Source organism: Diabrotica undecimpunctata, chromosome 9 (genome assembly GCF_040954645.1).
Source record: "Diabrotica undecimpunctata isolate CICGRU chromosome 9, icDiaUnde3, whole genome shotgun sequence".
Taxonomy (NCBI): domain Eukaryota; kingdom Metazoa; phylum Arthropoda; class Insecta; order Coleoptera; family Chrysomelidae; genus Diabrotica; species Diabrotica undecimpunctata.
In genome coordinates, this window is record NC_092811.1 from 114,356,022 (window position 1) to 114,377,265 (window position 21,244).

General features: G+C 31.1%; 1 protein-coding gene across 4 annotated transcripts in view; it reads right to left on the reverse strand.

Moving 5' to 3' along the window:
• Nucleotides 1-21,244, reverse strand: part of LOC140450413 (band 7 protein AGAP004871) — a 602,043-nt gene that overhangs the window by 50,783 nt on the left and 530,016 nt on the right. The window contains exon 7 of one of the 4 annotated variants that reach the window (XM_072544036.1): nucleotides 9,778-9,894. The exons of 2 other annotated variants lie outside the window; for them this stretch is intronic. In XM_072544036.1, coding sequence (XP_072400137.1) covers nucleotides 9,793-9,894 — 102 coding nt within the window. In that variant the 3' untranslated portion in view covers nucleotides 9,778-9,792. Of the gene's footprint in view, nucleotides 1-9,777; nucleotides 9,895-15,508; nucleotides 15,628-21,244 lie in introns of those variants that run through there. One more of the 4 variants, XM_072544035.1, reaches the window with a different exon arrangement.

Here is a 21,244-nt window from a genome sequence, read left to right on the forward strand (position 1 = left end):
AAAACGTCTACACTTTAACGTTCAAAATACATTGTTTATTTTTTACCCATAAGCTGAATCTAATTTTAATTAAAAGAATAAATATTAGGCTACAACATTACAGTAAAAAGTTAACCCAAAGTTTACCACGGGAAGCTGTATATTAATAACAATTTTTCAACAAATAGAAAATTTCATTTTTGTTTGAACTATTTATTCTTTTTTTTTATATATAAAGCAAGTTCCCGTGGTATACTTTGGGTAAACTTTTTACTGTAATATTTCAGGATCATATTCTTCCGATTAAAATAAGATTAAGATTGTGGTAAGAAATAAACAATGTGTTTCAAACGTTAAAGTTTGGACGTACATCAAGTCTATATATTCCGAAACGCAAGGGTACATCAATTTGTTTATGAATATTGTAAACTGACTTTTGCAATATAATATCAAAATGAAATTGAGCAACCTGCTCTACATCTGCTGTTCAACCTATTAAAAAATGGTTGCAAAAACGCTTAAATTAGATTTTTTTTTAGACTCTTTTAGTAGTTTATTAGCAATATTTACGTTTAAATTAAGTGTTTTACATAAAAATCATAAGAATAACTTTCGTCTTAAATAAACTTTCGAAATAACTCTCAAATTATTAAAAAAATACATACAAAAAGATACATAAATGGTTTGCCATGGAAAATTTTCGGTAAACTTTTCAGCGGCATCATTATAATATCGATTAAAACAAGTTTCAGCAGGTAAGTATGAAATCGACCTTTTTCGACAAAAGCCACACGCCAAATTGGATGGTTTATTTAACGCCATAATTATTTAAATAATACATATTCGTAATGTGGCAAAAAGTATTTTTACATTAAAAAAAAAGAAACGTTGAAATCCATAAACAAGAAACAGAAATACAGTTAACAGCTCCTTCCCCTTCCTACGCTCTCACTAGTTTCAAAGCCGAACAATTTTGAGGACCACATTTTTAAAGCTTTGTGAACGATTCCAATAAAATGCAATCTTTTTTAAACTTTTCTCATTAAAGCTTTAAAGTATGCTCTTACAGATGACCCTAATAAGATCTCTTATTTGATATAAACAAAGCTGCAAATAAATTTATAAAATAATGGCACCAACTTCGTCCCAAAGTGTGCTAGGTTAACTTTTAGTCTTTAAATTTTTAAAAAAAATTCAGACTTTTTAAATATGAAAAAATCAGTTTCCTACGGGCAATGGTTAAAAAGTTATTCTAATTGTTTATAAGCAAAAAATCGACATGTTTTTTCCAAATTATTTTAAAATGATTACAATAAATTATTTTTTTTCTTTTTTTTTTAAATATTATCAATAGAATAAATCTTCTTTTTTCAGAAGATACCCGTACAATTATTATAACTATATAATTTTCTGGCTTGTATTGTCGCAAAAAATTTAAGTAATAATTAAATTAAATAAAAATTAAATAACTTTTAAACTATTTGATCAATCGACTTATTTTAAACGACTTATATAAATTTTAATCCTATTTTAAACACCACAAAACCCAACGCTGTATGAAATATAAAGATTACAAGTTTATTGTAAAAATAGTTATTAACATTTATAAAATACCGAAATTTTTTACTTATTTTGCAACTTTCTTAATAACAAATAAGGATAGGAATACTTAGAGGACGCCATGTTGAAGGTTTGTATATGACTTTAGAAGTTTCTTATTCTTAAATTTGTTTTAAACGCTTTACTTTTTGCTGATAGACAAAAAAATCGAAAGTTTACAGTTTTTTGACCTTAACTTGATAATAATTAAGTCCAAAAAATCGACTGCAGGAAACATATAGGTTTTTGTGACAGAGGTTCACAAGTTTGCCTTATCGGTTTAGTGTAACAAACAGAGTACTTTTTTTGATTATTTTCCTGGTCTACTTCAGACAGTCCACGTAATCGGTAACTCTGAAAATGGTATAATGAGCCATTCTGTTACTCGGCTTTCGCTCTCTTATTGCTACGAAACATTTAACGGTAGCTCTAAGACCCGTATGTGGGAATGTCTCAAGTTTAATGATTAGACTTATCTAGCATTTCTTTTACGCCTTAAATGGATAGCGGCACGTGTGCTGACTGATTTAGAGAATAAAATTACGTGTGTTTGATGGTCTTAAGACTGTCACTTAAGTAGATAAAACATGGCAAAAACTTTTACGTTTTGTGACGGTTAGTTTTGCATATCTGTAATTATTCTATTAAGTATGTTAACAAACGCTTTGATGACGCACATTTGTAAGAATACTTAAGAAAAAGATGTCTGTTTAGAAAACCTAATATAAAATCTTAATACACAAAAGATTATAGGCGAACGTCATGTGCCTCTCTTATGTAATACGTGAAACTATTATCGAATGACTACATCTACTATAAAAAGACTTAAAATAGCTTAATTCATATTTGTGTTTGGATATATGCTCCACGAACGAATACACTTGTCTCCCATATTTCCTTTTTCTCTACGCTTTAAGCGAAAGTGGTGCAAAACTAAATGTGCTAATATATCTCAATGTATAATATTTTATTATTATTTGTTATAACACAGAATACTTGATGGCTTTTAGGTGCACAGCCTCTTTTAAATATATAATTGAATTATTATAGAAAGCTCTTAATAAAGGATTGTTTTGTTTAGTGTACAATATTATCTAAATTCGTAGTTATTGTGTGTTTTTTTTGTATAATTTGGGTTTTTATTGTATAGATAGCAACGAAAGATATGGTTGTATGTTTTATTCATGAGATTTGGATATGATTTGGTATATCAAAGGGGTAATAATACAGGTCTTTACATTGTATTACATAGATTTAGTTAATTAGAAGACAGAAAAGAGTTGGAAACGCCATTAAATTCAATATAAAATCTTAATATTGTTACACCAAACTCTTGTTACGTCCCTGATTGAACATATTACTCGCTCGATCGATGATTCAATCTACGACTGTTTTACCGTTTAACCGTTTCGAAGGATAAGGCGAAATTTATATAAAGGCGATTAAAATTTTAGGAGTCACTCTTAAATATAAATTTGTAATGTTAAATAAATCAATGTTATGAATTGATTGAGTTTTAGTGTTAGTGTTAGAAGAACTGAAATAAATTAAAATAAACATTACATTGGTGTCAAAAATGGGATCTTTAGTAATTTAAGAGAGTTGTGATTTAAAAGTGGCATATTAAAGACGAGAATTGGAAAATTCTTCTCCTTATAGTGCTGTGCACCCATTGTGCGTTATGTTAAAGTCAGTATCTTTTGCGGCGTGCAAAAGCTTGCCAGTATTATTTATGCCTTTCCAGTTCTTTAAATTCTGTAGCCACGACATTCGTCTGCGACCTACTCCGCTCCTGTCCTCAATCTTTCCTTGTATAATCAGTTGACGGACTTTTTCGTTTCTCACTATATCTGTCCATGGTATGTGCAACATTATTCGCAAAGTCCACATTTCGAAGGCATCCAAATTGTAAATGGTGAGTATTTTTAATGTCATATCTTTGTACCATATAACAATATGGACCCTACATAGCATTTAACCATCCTGTAGTGAATATTAAAGGGAAGATTGCGGTTACGGTTCGGTACGGCAGTTTTATTTCTTTTTGAGGATCCCATTGGTCATTTATCACAATTCCAAAACATTTGAGTATTTTCGCTTTGTCACAGAAAGTATTTTGATAATTATTTGCTTTCCTTGACAATGAAAAGCTGACGTGAGCTCGATTGGAGCATTATCTACTTGTAGTTTTACTTTTAAAAGTACGTTTTTTCTTATTGCCGTGTATTTGTTTTTTTCCGCATTTATCTTCAAGACATATGTTTTCCTATGGTATTTATTTTATTTAGCATCAACTGTATTATCATGTTCGTTGCCTGTGATTGATACAAGCTGACCTTTATACCATACTCAGAGCCTTTAAGTTTCTACAACACAGAAGACAAAACACACTTCTGATGCACCCCTCTTAAAATTTCTAATTCCTGTGGGTTTATTGATTCGTTTAGCCTCACTTTGTGTAATATTTTTATCACTGTATCGTATTTCACGGTGTCAAACGCTTTTTAGTAGTTTAAGAGTGTGACGAATATATCCTGACGTTGTTTTATGCAGTTTTGTACAAGCATATTCAAGAATAAAGCTGCTTCACTTGTACCCAGTCCGCTCTTGAACCCAAATTGTGTCTCGCCGCTTAGCTCTTTCAGTTTTCTGCACATTTTAAGTACATAATGCGAAAACATACTTTAAGCAAATTTCTCTTTCAACTGATCAGTCTATAGTCTTTGCATTTTGACGCTTTTTGTGATTTAGGGACCATTATAGAGGTTGAATCAAGCCGATACGTTAGAATGTGGCTGGTGTTATGTACATCATTGAAAATTGTTACCAGCATGTTAATGTTGTCATCTTTCAACAGTTTTATGGCGTCCGTAGTAATTCAGTTTATAGGCCTTGCCCAGTTTTGTCACTTTAATGGCGCGTTCCACATAGGCACGAATAATGGTAGGGACGGGTAAATTTTCCGTGAGTAAATTAGTAGTTGGCATATTCGGTCGAGGGATGCAGCATAGTCTGTCGATATTTTAGCTAGTTCTTTCCGTGTATTAACGTAATTTCCTTGATTATTTTTTAGGCAAGTCTCATGATATTTCTGATATATACTCGAAATTTCGGTAACCTTTTTATGTAGTCCAAAGATAACCGCATTTTCTTGTAGTGACTCCAATTCTTCACAACCGTCTTTCATCCAACTTTGCGGTTTTGATTCTTGCCCTAATCGTAAGTTGGAATTTTAAAATCAATATTTGAAGTCGAAAAGAAGGCTCAATTAGTACAACGGGGAAAGGACGCCCTACGGGAAAATGGTTTTGATCCAGAGACGTATGTAATCGACAAAATCACAGCAGCATTATTGGCCTTAAATAGTTACGTTTATGGACCAACACCCCCTTCTCCCAGAGCACCTTTTAGCCATTATACTAATTTAGCCTTTTTCCTGGCAGAATTGAATTCATTATTTTCCAACTCTTGTCGTTAATCTGTCACTTTTAAATCAAGACTTGTAGCCATCTTTAAGGGAATTTATTTAAGTAATTTACTTCTAAAACCAATGTAATGTTTATTTTAATTTATTTAAAGTCTTTTAACATTATCACTAACACTAAAACACGATTTATTTATAACATAAATATAATAAATTTATATTTTAGGCTACCTCCTTAAATTCTTATCGAGTTAATATACATTTCGTTTTACTCTTCGAAACGCTTCCAAAACCAAGTGAAATTCTCTCGGCAGCGTTACAACGGCTGTAGATCGACTCGTCAAAATCAAACGCGTAATATGTTTAATCAGGGACGTAGCAAGAGCTTGGCGTAACAGTATTATTTTTGGTCATTTCCTTCCTTAATATTGACCATAAAGTGAAAAATTATACTACGTAAGAACCTGCGATTTATTTAACAAATAACATACCTCAATATTATAAATCATGTAAACTTAACGCCAGAGTATACTTAAAAATAAAATTCATATTTTAGGTTAATCAATACCTTTTAGATAAACTTTTATTCAATTGTAATGAATTTATTTCTTTAAAAACTACCCAATAGTAGCATTTTATTTAAAACAAAACAATATAGTATTAAATAAGTTATTATTATATTACTCTATTACTTCAATATTTTTTATGAGCACTTTGTAAGGTATATTGATATCAGAAGTATTTCAGTACAAACAAATCATAAGCAAACTTCTACAAAGCAAGTATTGAAGTGATATGTTTAGAAAACATAATAGTTATTCAAACGTTTCCTTAAAGTTGTCAGTTGTTATATACACACTGAAGTGTGTCGAAAGTGCTGCTACACCATGTGGGTTATATGAACCTTGATAACCCAAACCTTTATGTTTCATGTAGTGTGTTCGGTGAAATTCTTAAATTATTACCAATTTAAGGGCAAAAATTCTCCATTTTAAAATTTTTTTAAACGAATTTGTAAGTAATTGTTTGATAAAAGCTTTAGCATGGCGATTCATGAATGTTCGTCAACTAATTTATTGTTTAAGAACTGTTAAAACCTAAAGGTTTTTAATTTTCAATAGATGTTAATACTAATTGTAAAAGGGAACCTATAACTCTGATATTGCGCGAAGTTGTGACTTAAAGTGTGAAAAATGTGGTTAAAATTTCAGAGTTATTCATCAATTAGATTTAAATTATTTGATTTGTTAATTCCCAACAACTATTTTTTGTAACAATACGAGTCCGAAAAAAATTACCTTACAATGATTCTACGGATAGCCTAAGCAAGAGAGAGAATCATTCTATTAAAAATATTAAAATGCGTTAAAAAAACCATCTACAATATTGAAAAACTTAATTGCAAAAACGTTTTAATTTTTTACTTATAAATCATTTAAAATAACTTTTTAGCTTTTGCTCGGTAAAATATTTTCATATTCGAAAATCTGGCATTTTTTCATGAATAAAAATATAAAATTGTTTGTTTATAACAATTAGAAAACATATTTAGTGGTATTTATAAGAAAAAGTACTGTAGTTTTAATGTAGTAAGCTCGAAAAATATTTTGTTTGAACATAGTCGTCTATAAAGCTTTAAAATGTTGAGCTTCAACTCATTCAGCTTGGAGTAAAGTTAGTTTAAAAATGCCTTTAGTAGGTACACAATGAAAAATAATAAATAGCCAGGGTCAGGGTAAATAAAGAATGTTGTGTTCATAATACAGGTACTTTCATACATTTGAATAAAAAATTTTTAATAAATATTTCCTAAACTTTGTAGTTTAAGAGTGCCCTTAGTAGGGCAATCAAATAAAGTAAATGGGGAAAAGCACCAGGCCCAGACTACATATACATAGAGGTTCTAACAATGTTTAGTGAAGACAATAGACGGCTTGGTAGATCTTTTTAATGACATTTATGAGTCTGGTCACATACCACAGGATTGGCTTCAATCAACCTTTATTTAAATCCCAAAAAAGCCAAACGCTAATAGTTACGACCAATTCCCAATGATCAGCTTATTGAACCAGGTCCCAAAACTCTTCTTAAAGATAATTCACACAAGAATATACAACAGATGTGAAAGAGACATTAGCCCCACACAGTTCGGTTTCAGACAAGGATTTGGCACAAGAGAAGCACTTTATAGCTTAATTGTCCTACTTCAGAAATGCAGAGATCAGCAAAAAGGTATCTTCCTATGCTTTGTAGATTACCAGAAAGCGTTCGATTGTGTTAATCATTCAGAATTAGTAAGATTGCTCCAGAAACATTCGATAGATGAGAATGACCTTAAAATCATAAAGAACCTTTATATGAATCAAGTGGCATCTGTGAGAGTAGGCCTTGAATCTACATCATATTTCTCAATCGAAAAAAGTGTACGACACGGTTGTGTTCTGTCACCCCTCCTTTTTAATCTTTACTCTAAAACGATTTTCGATAGAGCCTTAAGTGACACTGAAGATGCAATCGAAATCAACGGACAGACTATTAGTAATCTTCGCTATGCTGATGATACAGTCATAATAGCTGATAGCCAAGAAGTGCTACAACGACTAATAGATAGAATAAACACTGAAGGAGAACGACTGGGCTTGAATATTAATATATACAAGACGAAGGTAACGGTGGTTAGCAGAACACGAAATATGCAATTAAATATAAGCGTAAACAATAAAAACATCGAAAAGGTCCCCAATTTCAGATATCTCGGTAGTTGGAAAACTGAAGATCTAGATCCAGACATAGAGATACGTAGCAGAATTAAGCAAGCCAGAACAGCATTTACTTATATGAGAACCTTGCTAAGCAACAGTAGCCTTAACTTAACGCTTCAATATCGTTTTGTAAAACGTTGCATTTACTCCATACTGCTATATGGTATAGAATCCTGGACTATAAAGCCAATGTGATGAACCGATTGGAGGCCTTTGATATGTGGGTATTTAGAAGACTACTTAAAATTCCCTGGACAGATCACACAACAAATGTCGAAGTATTAAATCGAATGGGCAGAACAAGAATTGCTGCCAATAATAAAAAGAAGAATGCTTATCTGGGTCATAGATTTCAAAGTTCTAAGTACCAGTTCTTAAAGCTTATTATGGAAGGCAAATACTCATGGCTTAAAAACATAAGGGATTGGACAAACCTCAATGCCCATGTACTCTTTAGAGCCACGCAAGACCGAGAGGAGTATGCCAGAATTGTCGCCAACATCCACTAATTGGATACGGCACCATAAGAAGAAGAAACTTTGTAGTTACCTAAATACAAAACTACATTTTACTTTAAATTTTATAACAATATTTTCACTAAAGTAATATAATGCTAGAGCTTACATTCCCTTGTTTAATATTTAAATTGGGTTTTTACGTGTTGGAAAGTGATAGTTTTGGTTCTTGTTGATGGATTTTGACGTTTCTTTTTTAATTTGTATGCACTTTTTTGTACATTAGAGATATGCACGTTGTAAATAAATTTTAATTTTAATTAACTATGTAAATTGTTTGTTTTTGACAAGAAAAAATTATGAACTATATTGTGTGAACGATTTTAATTGGAAAATATAAAAGTAGATTACTTACATTTGAATTTACAATAATTTTTTGTTAATTATTGTTAAAAATAAAATTATTATTAATATTTAATTAAGATATTGTTTGACATAAAACTATAAATATTTAACAAATTACATGTTTTCCATAGAAAGAATTTTACCAGCGAACTCATTACAGGAGTCCACCGAACTCACTACAGGAAACATATAGGTTTTGGTAATAGGTGTCCATAAAAGGTAAAAGACTTGTCAGATACCTGGTTGATCCAATATCCCCAACAGGGTACTTTTTAACTTTATTTCTCTGGCCTATATTAGCAAGTGTAGAATTCGATTAAATAAGTTTCCATTTTAATATTTCAAATGACATTGACTATATTAGATGATGTTTTCAACGGCAATATTAGAAGTCGTGAGCTGTACGTAGTTGTCAAACATGGGTCTAACATTTCTAAACACACTTATTTTACCCACTAGAATATGATGATATGATAATTTTTTTTTAAGTTTTAGTCACTATTTATACAATAATTTACATTCTTTTAAGAGTGCTCAACTATTTTCAAATACAGCCAGGATTTGTAAATTGTGTATCTTTCTGTTGCATTTAAAAGTTTATTATATATGACACAATAAGTTGTACTATGTATGTTTTGAACAAACCTAACTAAATTATAAAACAAACTTCCACAACCCAAATTACTTCACACAGAACGCAGCTCTTTGCTTCAGGCAGAGGCTCTCTTCCATTAATCGGTCAATGCCATCCATATCCATAATAAATGCTGTGCAATTAGTTTAGTTAGAGTACAAATCAATTATATAACAGGTACGAAATAATGTAAATCTCTGCTGTATTTTATAAGTATGAATAAAATAACAACTTATTTCACGAGTACAAATACTATTAAATTTTGATTTATATACCGAATATTGAGTTATCTTTTGTCAACATATTATTTAAAATTATAGATCTTGGATCTAAAATGTAACATTTTTCTTTAAAATTACAAAATCGTAATTTGGTTCACTAAATTATGCAATTCCTTTTGCTGTAGTTAATAGACCGCTTATATGTTATCTTGAAAACGAAATACATTTACACAACTCTTACATTACAATATAATAATATTACAATAACATTAAGTATATTTTTAAAGATACAGATTTAATAATTCGTTAAGATTTACTGCTTCGCCTCCCTGGCTTTGATAAAGTAAGATAGGATGTCAATTGGTAGAGGGAATACGATCGTCGAGTTCTTCTCGGTAGATATGGTGTTCAATGTCTGATAAAAAATATAGAGTAGGTAAATAACGTAAACTCAGTAAAATAATTTTTAATATTGACTAAAATCTAAAAATAGTTTGATCCAGTTAATTGCATATTAGTCTTAAAAATGCAGTTATTTTTGCATAGTGTTTGGAAAATTCTTCGAATAAAATTCACCTTCAGTAAGTTTGTAAGTATAAATTTGTCGACAAAAACTAGTCGATTAAAAAGATTAATACACCCTAGATTTCTTAAAAAATACTCAATTGGTATGAACGTTATATTTAACCTTTTATTGCCTAGTGTTGTCCTCCGGAGGAGTGTCAGCCGGGGGCTAACAGCCGTACCGGACGCATCAAGGAATTTGGATATTGGTCAAAATACTTGGGAATTCCAAGTTCGGTCAAATCCAAATTTCTAATTGACTCGATGCAGGGAAATTCTACTTTCGCTACGTAAAACAAAGGATTTGTTTTACATAAAAGCAGGTAGATTTTCTCTCATCGGTCAGTCGAGCTTGCCTCTTCTACTGTAGACCTAGTCGGTGCTATTATTGTTCCTACTAAGTTATTGTTTTTATTTCTGATTTCCTATATACCATTTTATTTTAGCATTATTGTATATTCAGACCTTTTCAGGTTAGAATATTACATTGATCTATATTTTTTCATGTACTGATTGTTTGATATTTTATTTGATTATTTTGATTGTTTATTTTTTTGTATTTTGTGTCTAAGTTGTTCTTCCGTAAGTTAAGAACACTTAGAAATATTTATCTTGTTTTTTCTTCTATTTTATATTTTGATTTGTACTTCGTCTAAGTAGTTCTTTCCGGTAAGTCAAAGAACTCTTAGAAATATTTATCTGAATATTTGACTTGTTATTTTAATTGTGCGTCCAAGTCGTTCTTTTCCGGTAAGTCAAAAGAACCCTTAGAATATTTTCATATCGCATTATTATTTCTGATATTTTATCTAAGATATTTTCTTCCGTAAGTTAAGAAAATACTTATATATTTGTCTATTTCATTTTTCCATTTTTTGCTAAGCTGTTCTTCCGTAAGTCAAGAAACACTTAGCAATATTTTCACATCTTTTCTATATTTGATTTTTCTTATTTTCTATTATAAGTCGTTTCTTCCGTAAGTCAAGAAACACTGATAAATATTTGTGCATTTATTTTACTATATTTGATTCTCTTGTTTATTTTCTGTTCCAAGTTGTTATTTCCGTAAGTCAAGAAACACTTAGACATATTTCTATAATCTGTTTCATTTTTGAATTTCTCGTTTTATATTTTGAGTATTTTATTTTTCCACTCTAAGTCGTTTCTTCCGTAAGTCAAGAAACACTTAGAAATATTTTTCTTTGCATTATATTTTTATACCATTTAATTTACTTGTTTACTAAGTTATTCCTTCCGTAAGTCAAGGAATACTTAGATCATTTTTACCTATCTGTTTTCCATTTTTGCTCTGTTACTTTGTAACTGTTCCTTGGAACCGTTACCTATAACAGATATTTGTCACTGGAACTGTTATTTATAACAGCGGTTTGTATTTAACCTTTCTACCAGCGACAAACCAAAGATGGTGAATACCCAATCCAATTCCGGGGATAGGAAGAAGCCCGAAGAGTCGGCGATGGGTCCTACAGGCCCAAATGCCCCCTCTCGGCAACAGTGTCACCGTATGGTAACAAATATCACTTGCAACGAATTGCCTAAGTTAATTGGCAAATCACGTTAGATTAGTCATTCTCAGTTAATTTTGAAGCAAGGGGTACTGTTACTAATAATCTGTGTAGAAGTATTGGAAACTGTAAATCGTCAAATAAATGTTGACAGACAGTAAGAAATATTTTTACCTCTTCTGTAATTTGTGAATTCTTTTTTGTTTAATTTAAACAAAACCATTTCAAAAGCCGTAAAGAAAGACATAAAAAACTTAATCAATATAGAAACAACTAATCTATCTATCTAATCTAATTAGCCTTCTTCGGTCCATCTTTGGACATAGGCCTCCCCAATCCTTTTCCATTCTTCTCTGTCTGTCGCTACAGTCATCCACCTAGAGCCCACGGTCTCCAACTTATAACAATTTTGTTCCATTGGTCTTCTGTTTGTCTTATATTGTGTCCGGCAAATCTTCATTTCCATTTTGCAACTTCTTGTCTAACATCCCTCACTTTTGTTTTCTCTTTTATCCATTCGTTTCTCTTTTTATCCATTAGTCTTATGTGCAACATTTGTCTTTCCATTGCTCTTTAGGTTTTTATTATTTTGTCCATATTTACTTTTGTAAATGTCCACGTTTGGAAACCATAAGTGAGAACAGGGAGTACGCATTGATTGTATACTATGTTCTTAAGATGCTGTGGATATCTTTTGTTTTTAAGAATGTAGCTTAGTTTGCCAAATGCTGCCCATGCCAGTCTAACTCGTCTTTTTATCTCTGCTTTTTGGTTTTCTGTGTTAAGTTTTATAGTTTGACCCAGATATATATAATCCTGAACTTGTTCTATTTCATCTTGTCCGATCCTCATTGTAATGTCTTCATCTGTGTTTGTTATGATTTTGTCTTGATGTATTCATATTAAGGTCTATCTTTCCAGCTTCTACGTCCAGTTCTTTCATCATAGAGACAACTAGAAACAACCATAGAAAAAAAATCATCGAACGGTAACATAGAACATTATAAGTAGAGATGATCACACTGTAGAGGTACAAATCCCAGCAGTACAAAATTAAAGATCAGAGGAACTTCTATATATAACTGAAGAGGAAATTGAATTACAGTTGAAAGTTATAAACAATTACAAAATATCTGGAGAAGATGGTGTTATAAGTAAAATGATAAAACTAGAAGGCAAATCCGGCATAAAAGCATAAAAGATTGTATAATGCCTGCTTCTTGAAAGGAATTACACCACAAAAAGGAATAGTGCCGTTATGATAATATTGCTTAAACAAGAAGATGTAACAGAAATTAGAAACAACTAACTAATCAGCTGGTTCTCATAAGCTCTTTATGAGAATAAATACTAACAGACTGGAACCTAAGCTAGAATTTCACTAACCACTAGAGCAAGCTGATTGAGGAGTGGCTTTGGAACGAATGATCACCTATAGTTAATAAAGTTCTTGATAGAGGAAGTTATAGAATACAAAAACCTATTTAGATTAATATCTGTAGACTTTAAAGAAGCATTTGACATTGCGCATAGCTTCATGTTAGGAGTTCTTATAGAGTACAATATTAGTCATAGGTATACAACTCGTCTTCGAAATATATATATTGGTATTTATAATTTTAAAATGAAACTATAAAATCCATATTTTATAGCTCAAATTTGAAATTCATATTTTATTCTTCGATATCGCCAATTTTAAAAAGGGACTAACTTTCTCCAGAATAATCGTAGCAGTTATTTTATTAAATTATTATAATATAAGAAAACTTTTTTTAAATTGCCACTTGTTTGGATATGCAAAATAATTTTTTCCTAGGCAATAGCAGAAAAGTTATTTAAATTGTGGATAAGCAAAAAATTGCAATGTTTTGCAATCAAGTTTTGTAATATTGGAAATAGTTTTATTAATTTTTTAAAAAAATTTCCAATAGAATAACTCTCCCTTATACTTATTATAATCGTAAAATTATAATATGCTTATTTTTTTCTGACTTATTTTATTGAAAAAAAAGTTATTTTAGATCAACATAGATTTTGAACTCTTTCATGAATCACTATGAAATTTTAATCAAATTTTTATCACTATAAAACCCGACTTTTCACGAAATTTCAATGTTATAGGTATATTTTTACAATGGTTATTAACATTTGCTAAAAATTAAGAACTCTTAGGCTGCTACAGTTGTCTAAGCAACAAAATTATAAATAAACATTCAAACATCGCCAATTTAAACCTTTAAGGTCGTGGCATATTATCGTGCACGTATAGTTTCCGGCACGTAGCGTTTCCATTCCAGCAATCGGACTGAGCGTTCACATTTTCATACATAGAACGTTTCAGTTTGGTTCGGTGAAGATATGATCTCGCTTTTCTCGACAAAAATTATATGCAATTGCTCTTCTACTTAACGATGAAGAAAGAAAAACTGTAGTAAAAAGAAGGTTTGAAGTACATCCAATGCTAAGAGAAAGAAAGAAGGAAGGTGAATACTGGACTTTATACAACGAAGCCATACCTATCAAACCAAAAAGTATTTTTAAAAAGAAGATGTATCACTTCCGTACAAAAGTCCTAATTGTTTATCACTTCCGTGATTAATTGTCACAAAGCTATAAACACACAATGCATAAATGACAAAATAGCCTCGAAAATTATTTTTTTCAATACTCTTTATCAAAATCAAACAAATACCTAAGTAAACAACGAGAGGAAAACGACGGATATCTAATCCACATTATCCGTATCAACCGGTTACGACTCGTTACGTAGCCGTCAGCATCAGTAAAATATTGTTTTCGAATATACTGAACGGAAACGTTAGTTATCTGAAACGCTATGTTCCTGACAGTGTGAATTGTTCATTTTTAAAACCATTTCAATTATATTTTTCGGAAACTAAACACTACGTGCGGGAAACGCAACGTGCATGATAATATGCCACGACCTTTAAACGTGCTTTGTCAATTAACTACGTCCAAATTCGTGTGATGAAACTTGTCAGATAGGTACTTGGCCAGGTCCTCAAAAGGATACTTTTTATCTTATTTTTCTGAAGTATATTAGCTAGTGCAGATTCCAGAAATTTCCATTTTATTGTTTTAAATACTTTCTTTCTCAAATATTGACTATATTATTAGATGGCGTTTCCAACGGTAATATTAGAACTTGTGTGCCGTACTGAGTTGCCAAACATTTGTAAATACGCATATATTTGTCAATAAAACAACTCTGTTAAATACTCCTTGTATAGATTGGTGTAATTTTTCAAAGTATAGTGACTTAAATTTACAATAACCCACATTCTTCTAAGAGTACTCAACTATTTTTAAATGCAGCTAGGATCATTTTCCAAACGTGTTTTTGTTTGTTGCATTTAGAAGTTTATATATGATAAGATAGTTTGTACTATATATGTTTTGAGCAAAACGTAACTCAATCATAAAACAAACTTTGACACCCAAATTACTTCTCATAGAGCGAAGTAACATATTTAGCAAATGAATATTTAGATACTCCTTGATTTAACATGTAAATGCTCTGCAATTAGTTTAGTTCATTTGTCTTTGATATAACTCAACTGTATAACAGGTACGAAATAATGTTAGTCTCTGCTATATTTTATAAATAATATCAACAAAATAAAAATAAAATCAAATCTTATTTTATGAGTTTAAAAATTATTAAATTTTGATTTATATACCTATATTACCTTTTGTCAATATAATAATTAGAATTAGAGAGCATTGATCTCAAATTTAACATTTGTCTTTAAAATTACAAATCCTTTTAATTTGGTTCACTAAAATACGCAATTCCTTTTGCTGTAGTTCATAAACCGCTTATATGCTAACTTGAGAACGAAATACATCGACACATCTGTTACATTACAATATAATAATATTACAATAACATTAAGGATATTTTTAGAGATATATATTTAATAATTCGTTAAGGTTTACTGCTTAGCATCCATGGCTTTCACAAAGTAAGAGAGGATGTCAATTGGTAGAGGGAATACGATCGTCGAGTTCTTCTCGGTCGATATGGTGTTCAATGTCTGATGAAAAATATAGAGTAGGTAAATAATGTTAACTATGTAGAATAATTTTTATTATTTACTTAAACCTAAAAATAATTTGGTCTAGTTAATTACATACTAGTCTCACAATTGTAGCTATTTTTGCATGGTGTACGGAAAATTCTTCAAATATAATTCATCTCAAGTAAGTTTACCGATACAAATTTTACAATAAATAGATTTGTCGACAGGCAATCGTCGATTAAAAAGTTTGATACACCCTAGATTTCTAATAAAATTTTATTTATAACTCATTAGTATCCAGCGTAACTGTATGCTAACAAAAATGACTTGCAAACATTCTATGTATAAATTTAATTATATTATGTTGATTCCAGTCCACTTGGTTTTATTCACTATGTATCAACTGGAAAATTACGTCAGTTCTTGTTCAATTTACTAAGTAAGGAGCACTATTACAATCAATCTGTGTGGAAGCTTTAGAAACTGTCAATCGGCAATATACGTTGACGAACAGTAAGTAATATTTTTATGTATTCTGTATTTTGTGGAAAAATTTTTATATAATACTTAAGAAGATACATATATCATCATCATCATTGGTGCTGCAGACCTACAAAAGAGCCTCGACCTTCCCAAGTCTATTACGCCAGTCCGTTCTATCTATTGCCAACTGTTGCCAGTGTGCTGCGCCTATTTGTCTACCATCCTTATCTACACCATCCCTCCATCTGAGTTTCGGCCTACCCCTACTTCTACTTCTCACAGGTTGTGACATAAGGATTCTTCTAGGAGGGTTGTTCTGCTGTGATCTTGCCAGATGTCCTGCCCATCTTAGTCTTCCTATTTTTATAAAGGATACCACGTCTTTACCACCAAATAAATGTGATATATCTCGTAGTTGTACCTCCTTCTCCAAACACCATTTTCACAGATGCCACCGAATATTCTTTTCAGGATCCTTCGTTCAAATATAAGCAGGAGATTTTCATCTGCCTTGGAAATGGTCCATGTCTCCGACCCATATGTCAACACTGGTTGTATAAGGGTTTTGTATATGGTTATTTTTGTTTTTTGGCTTAAATTTGTGCTTCTCATATGTCTACTCAGTCCAAAATAGCATTTGTTTGCTAGGATTATTCTTCGCTTGATATCTTCCGCCATGACGTTCTCCTTGGTGATCAGGGAGCCTAAGTATGTGAATTTGTACACCTTTCAAAGGTATATACATATACAGAAGATACATACAAACATTTTTTTAAATTTGAAACAGTAATGCATAGCCAAAACTTAAAAAATATCTTTTAAATGTTTATGTTACCATATAGTCACGCTGGGCATTTACCATTATACAGTGTGACCCATTTAGATTGGAAACACCTCTATAAAATTTGAAGTTGTTAACCGATTTTAACCAAATTTTTTTCAATGTCATGTAATAAAAGGTCTATTGCGGGACAAATTATGAAATATTTAGTTAAATTTTCAGGGCAGTCTACGATACTTTTTCTTCGTCGAAAATGGAGAATTTGTATTAGCGATTTTTTTTATTACAAAAATTTCTACGCCATTGGATTTATAGTGGCTTCAAGTAGCTATGACAAAAATGTCATTAAAATATATTTATTAATAACGAAGTTATGACAACTTAAAATTTTAAAACTCAGTAAGCTACGAGTCAAAAAAGATCACCCTGTATCAACAGATAACCATAAAACTAATTATTTTTTAAATAATTTTAATAATAAACCACTACTAGACACAAAAATGTTTAAAATAGTATAAAAATTTAATGCAAATAACGCACTTACATTATTATTAACTTTACATGCTACAATTTAAATCTCAGTTGCCATGACAACGATATTACTGTTTGACATTATTTGTGTCATACAAATTTCAGTGCTAGCATAAATTTATGCATAATATCTGCAACAATATTTACTTCAAATTCGTTTAATAATATTTTTTGTCATGGCTGCAAGATTAAGTTTGAGAGAAAAAATTGAAATTATACGTCTTTTGGGAGATAACGATAGAAGTGCCAGGGAAGTTTGTACAATATTTAATGACAGACATGTGGATCGTCCTAATATTAGCTGCGGTACGGTAAACAAAATAAATATTTAATGAATATGGTGCAGTATGAAACCTAATTTTAAAAAATAACCCGTTACAAAGAAGAAGAGGAAATGATCAAATCAAATGATCATTTCAGAAATAACCCTAATGTCAGTTTAAGGAATGCCAGTTTATATTTGAATGTGCCTCGAGAGAGTATTCGGCGATGTCTTAAGGTAAATAATATTAAACCTTTCAAATCAAAATTCTTACACACATTATAAGAAGGCGACGAAGCAAAACGTTTAGAATATTGTTTATGGGCCGAAGGGGAATATTTAAACAATATAAATTTTCTAAAAAACGTATTGTTTACCGACGAAGCCACTTTCACTACAAATGAAACCGCAGATAATCCCCATTGGGTAATAAACTGTAAAAGCCAGTATTCTCAAAAAATCAATGTCTGGTGTGGTATACTGAACGAGCGAGTTATTGGTCCTTTCTTTTTGAAGAAAACTTGAACGCACAGAACTTTTTAGAATTTTTAAATACCGACTTGTGGGATGCTATTCATGAGCTCCCAATTAATGAACGATTAAATTTGTATATCCAGTTAGATGTGTGTTCTGTTCATTACGCCAGAACCGTGAAGCAATGGATAAATGAAAATTTTTCGACTCGTTAGATAGGCCGGGGTAGTCCGTTGATAGATTGGCCACCCAGATCTCCAGATCTCACAATTTTAGTCTTCTTTCTCTGGGGAGTTATCAAACAAAAAGTTTACCAAACCCGTGCAAAAGACGTAAACTGAACTTCGTGCAAGAATTCGACAGGCATGTGCAGAAATTACTCCCCAACAACTAAGAAACGTAATTAGAAATATTCATAAACGCTACGACAAATGTATCCAATTAGATGGTGGATTGGTAGAGGAAACTAGGATTTAAACTAAAATTATGTTTCCATGTGTCTGTTAATACAGAGTGTTTTTTTTAACGTTAATACAGACTGTTTTTTTCTTAGTGAGTTTTAAAATTTTAAGTTGTCATAAGTTTGTTATTAATAAATATATCTTAATGAAATTTTTGTCATAGCTATTTGAAGCCACTCTAAATCCAGAGGCGTAGAAATTTTTTTAATAAAAAAATCGCTAATACAAATTCTCCATTTTCGACGAAGAAAAAGTATCGTAGAATGCCCTGAAAATCTAACTTAATATTTCATATTTTGTCCCGCAATAGACCTTTTATTACATGACATTAAAAAAAATTTGGTTAAAATCGGTTAACAACTTCAAATTTTATAGAGGTGTTTCCAATCTAAATGGGTCACACTGTATGTGTATTTTAACGTGTCTAAATAATTTATTTATATTTAAGAGCATTGTCGCCAATAATTGCGTCTGGTCTCCACTAAAGGAAGCAAAAAATTTGGTAACCTTTGCTAATAGTATTGATGATACGACTATTAATTAAATATATTAACTTGATCAGATTATTCTACGAGGAATACATAGCTAGACTGGAACATGCGGGAGAAATGTTAGACGATATAGCTACACAAACCAGAGTTAAACAAGAATACCTACTGTCCTCGATACGTAGATCATGTAGAAATTTAACAAAACAAAAGGTATTAGGTGGAACTTACACAAACAGTTGAAGGATTTGGAGTTCGCAGACAACATTTGTCTAACAACCGATCATAGTAACCGTATGTAAAAGAAGATCGGCAAGCTTGCAAAATACTCCAATGTAATGAGCCACAAGATAAATACAAAAAAAAAAACGAATTTTTCAGAAAACAATAGCCAAGAGACAAAAATTTAAATAAATTGTAAATAAATAAAGGAAATAGATAACTTAACATATATGTGGTCAATCATGAAAAAAAGGTAGTAGAAGATCATATGTAAAAAAAATAGTAAAGGAAGATAAAGGAAGAAAAAGAGGAAGACCACATAATAGCTGGTGAGGAACTGTAACAAGAGATCATGTAAGAATTGGCCTTGGAGATGTAGAGAGGTAAAATAGAGAGGAAAAGACTTGTAGAGCACATTTCGAAGAAATAAAATAGAAGAAAGTCCTCCGATCCAGCTAATTAGCCATCTTTTTTTATCAAATTTTTATTGCTCCTGCTGAACCTAAAATATTGACAAACATGGACAATGTATGGTGGATGCTGAAGTTATTGAAGATTTATCCATCGAGCGATAAGTCGAGAAGACTCGTACTTGGAGAGAAGGAGAATTTGAATGTCGTCAGAAGTGTTTCCCATATTCAGTTTGCTCTCTTCTTCTTTAAACGCTTTTCTATCTTTTGCAATGTAAAATATCTCTGTGCAATGAAGGTCAGGTTCAATAAAATAATAACGTTAGTCAAATCTCTAATAGTGCTTAGCCAAGATTTCTTCTTTCTTTACAAGTCTTTCCTTTTCTCTACTCTTCCATGATGACGCGTAGAAGAGATTATTCATCGTTTCGAAGTATGAGGCCCAGATACAATGTTTTTCTTATTTTAATTGTGTTTATAAGCTATCTGCTATGTCGAATTCGTCTTAACACTATTTTATTTAAAACTTTTGCAGTCGAAGGAATTTTTAGAATACGCCTATATAGCCACAGTTCAAATGCCTAATTTTTTTACGGATTGGGCTTTCAGAGTCCCAGCTTCTACCCCAAATAGCAGTTGCGACCATACAGAACATTCGACGAACCTCAGTCTGATACCCATATTTAAGTTCTTATTTGTAAACATTGACTTGTATTTTATAAATCCTTTTGGAGCTATTTTAATTTTGACCTTGATCTCCTCATCTTGATCTAACTGTGAGTTTATAATTGCTCCCAGGAATGTATGCTTGTTGACCCTCTCTAATGGTTTACCCTCCATGTCAGATGTATGTTGTCAACATGGGTTTTCGAGATCACCATGTACTTGGTTTTATCTATATTCATTGTTAGTCCCATCTTTTTGCTTTCTCTGTTAATGATTTCTATAATAATTTTTAGATCTTTTATATTTTCTGCCATAAATATTGCGGTATCGTTTGCAAATATTATGTTATTAACGATGCTCCCTCCAATCCTTACACCTTTAGTTCTTTCCCATAGTGCTTCCTGAAATATTAGTTGGGAGTACAGATTAAATAATTTTGGTGATACCACACATTCCTGTCTGACTCCTCTTTGAATTTCTACTTGGTTTGTCTTACTGTCTTCTACGTATGACCGCTGCTTATTTGTAGTATAGATTTGTTATTAATTAATATCCTTGGGATCTAGGTGTATGTGTTTCAATGCATGTATAAGTTTACCGTGTTGAACTCTGTCAAACGCTTTTTTGAAATCTATATAACATATAAATATGTTTTTATTATAGATTACTCTTAGTTCAAAGATAAATTTTTTTTTGTTGTAAATTATTTTTAGACCAACATTTTTTTCAATATTTGTAAATAAAACTAATCGATACGCACTTTTATGAATGCAACAAATGAAGAGCCCCATTGGTATATTTCTAGAAACTGAGTATAACAAGAATTCCACTAAACACAAATTACTAGGATACAA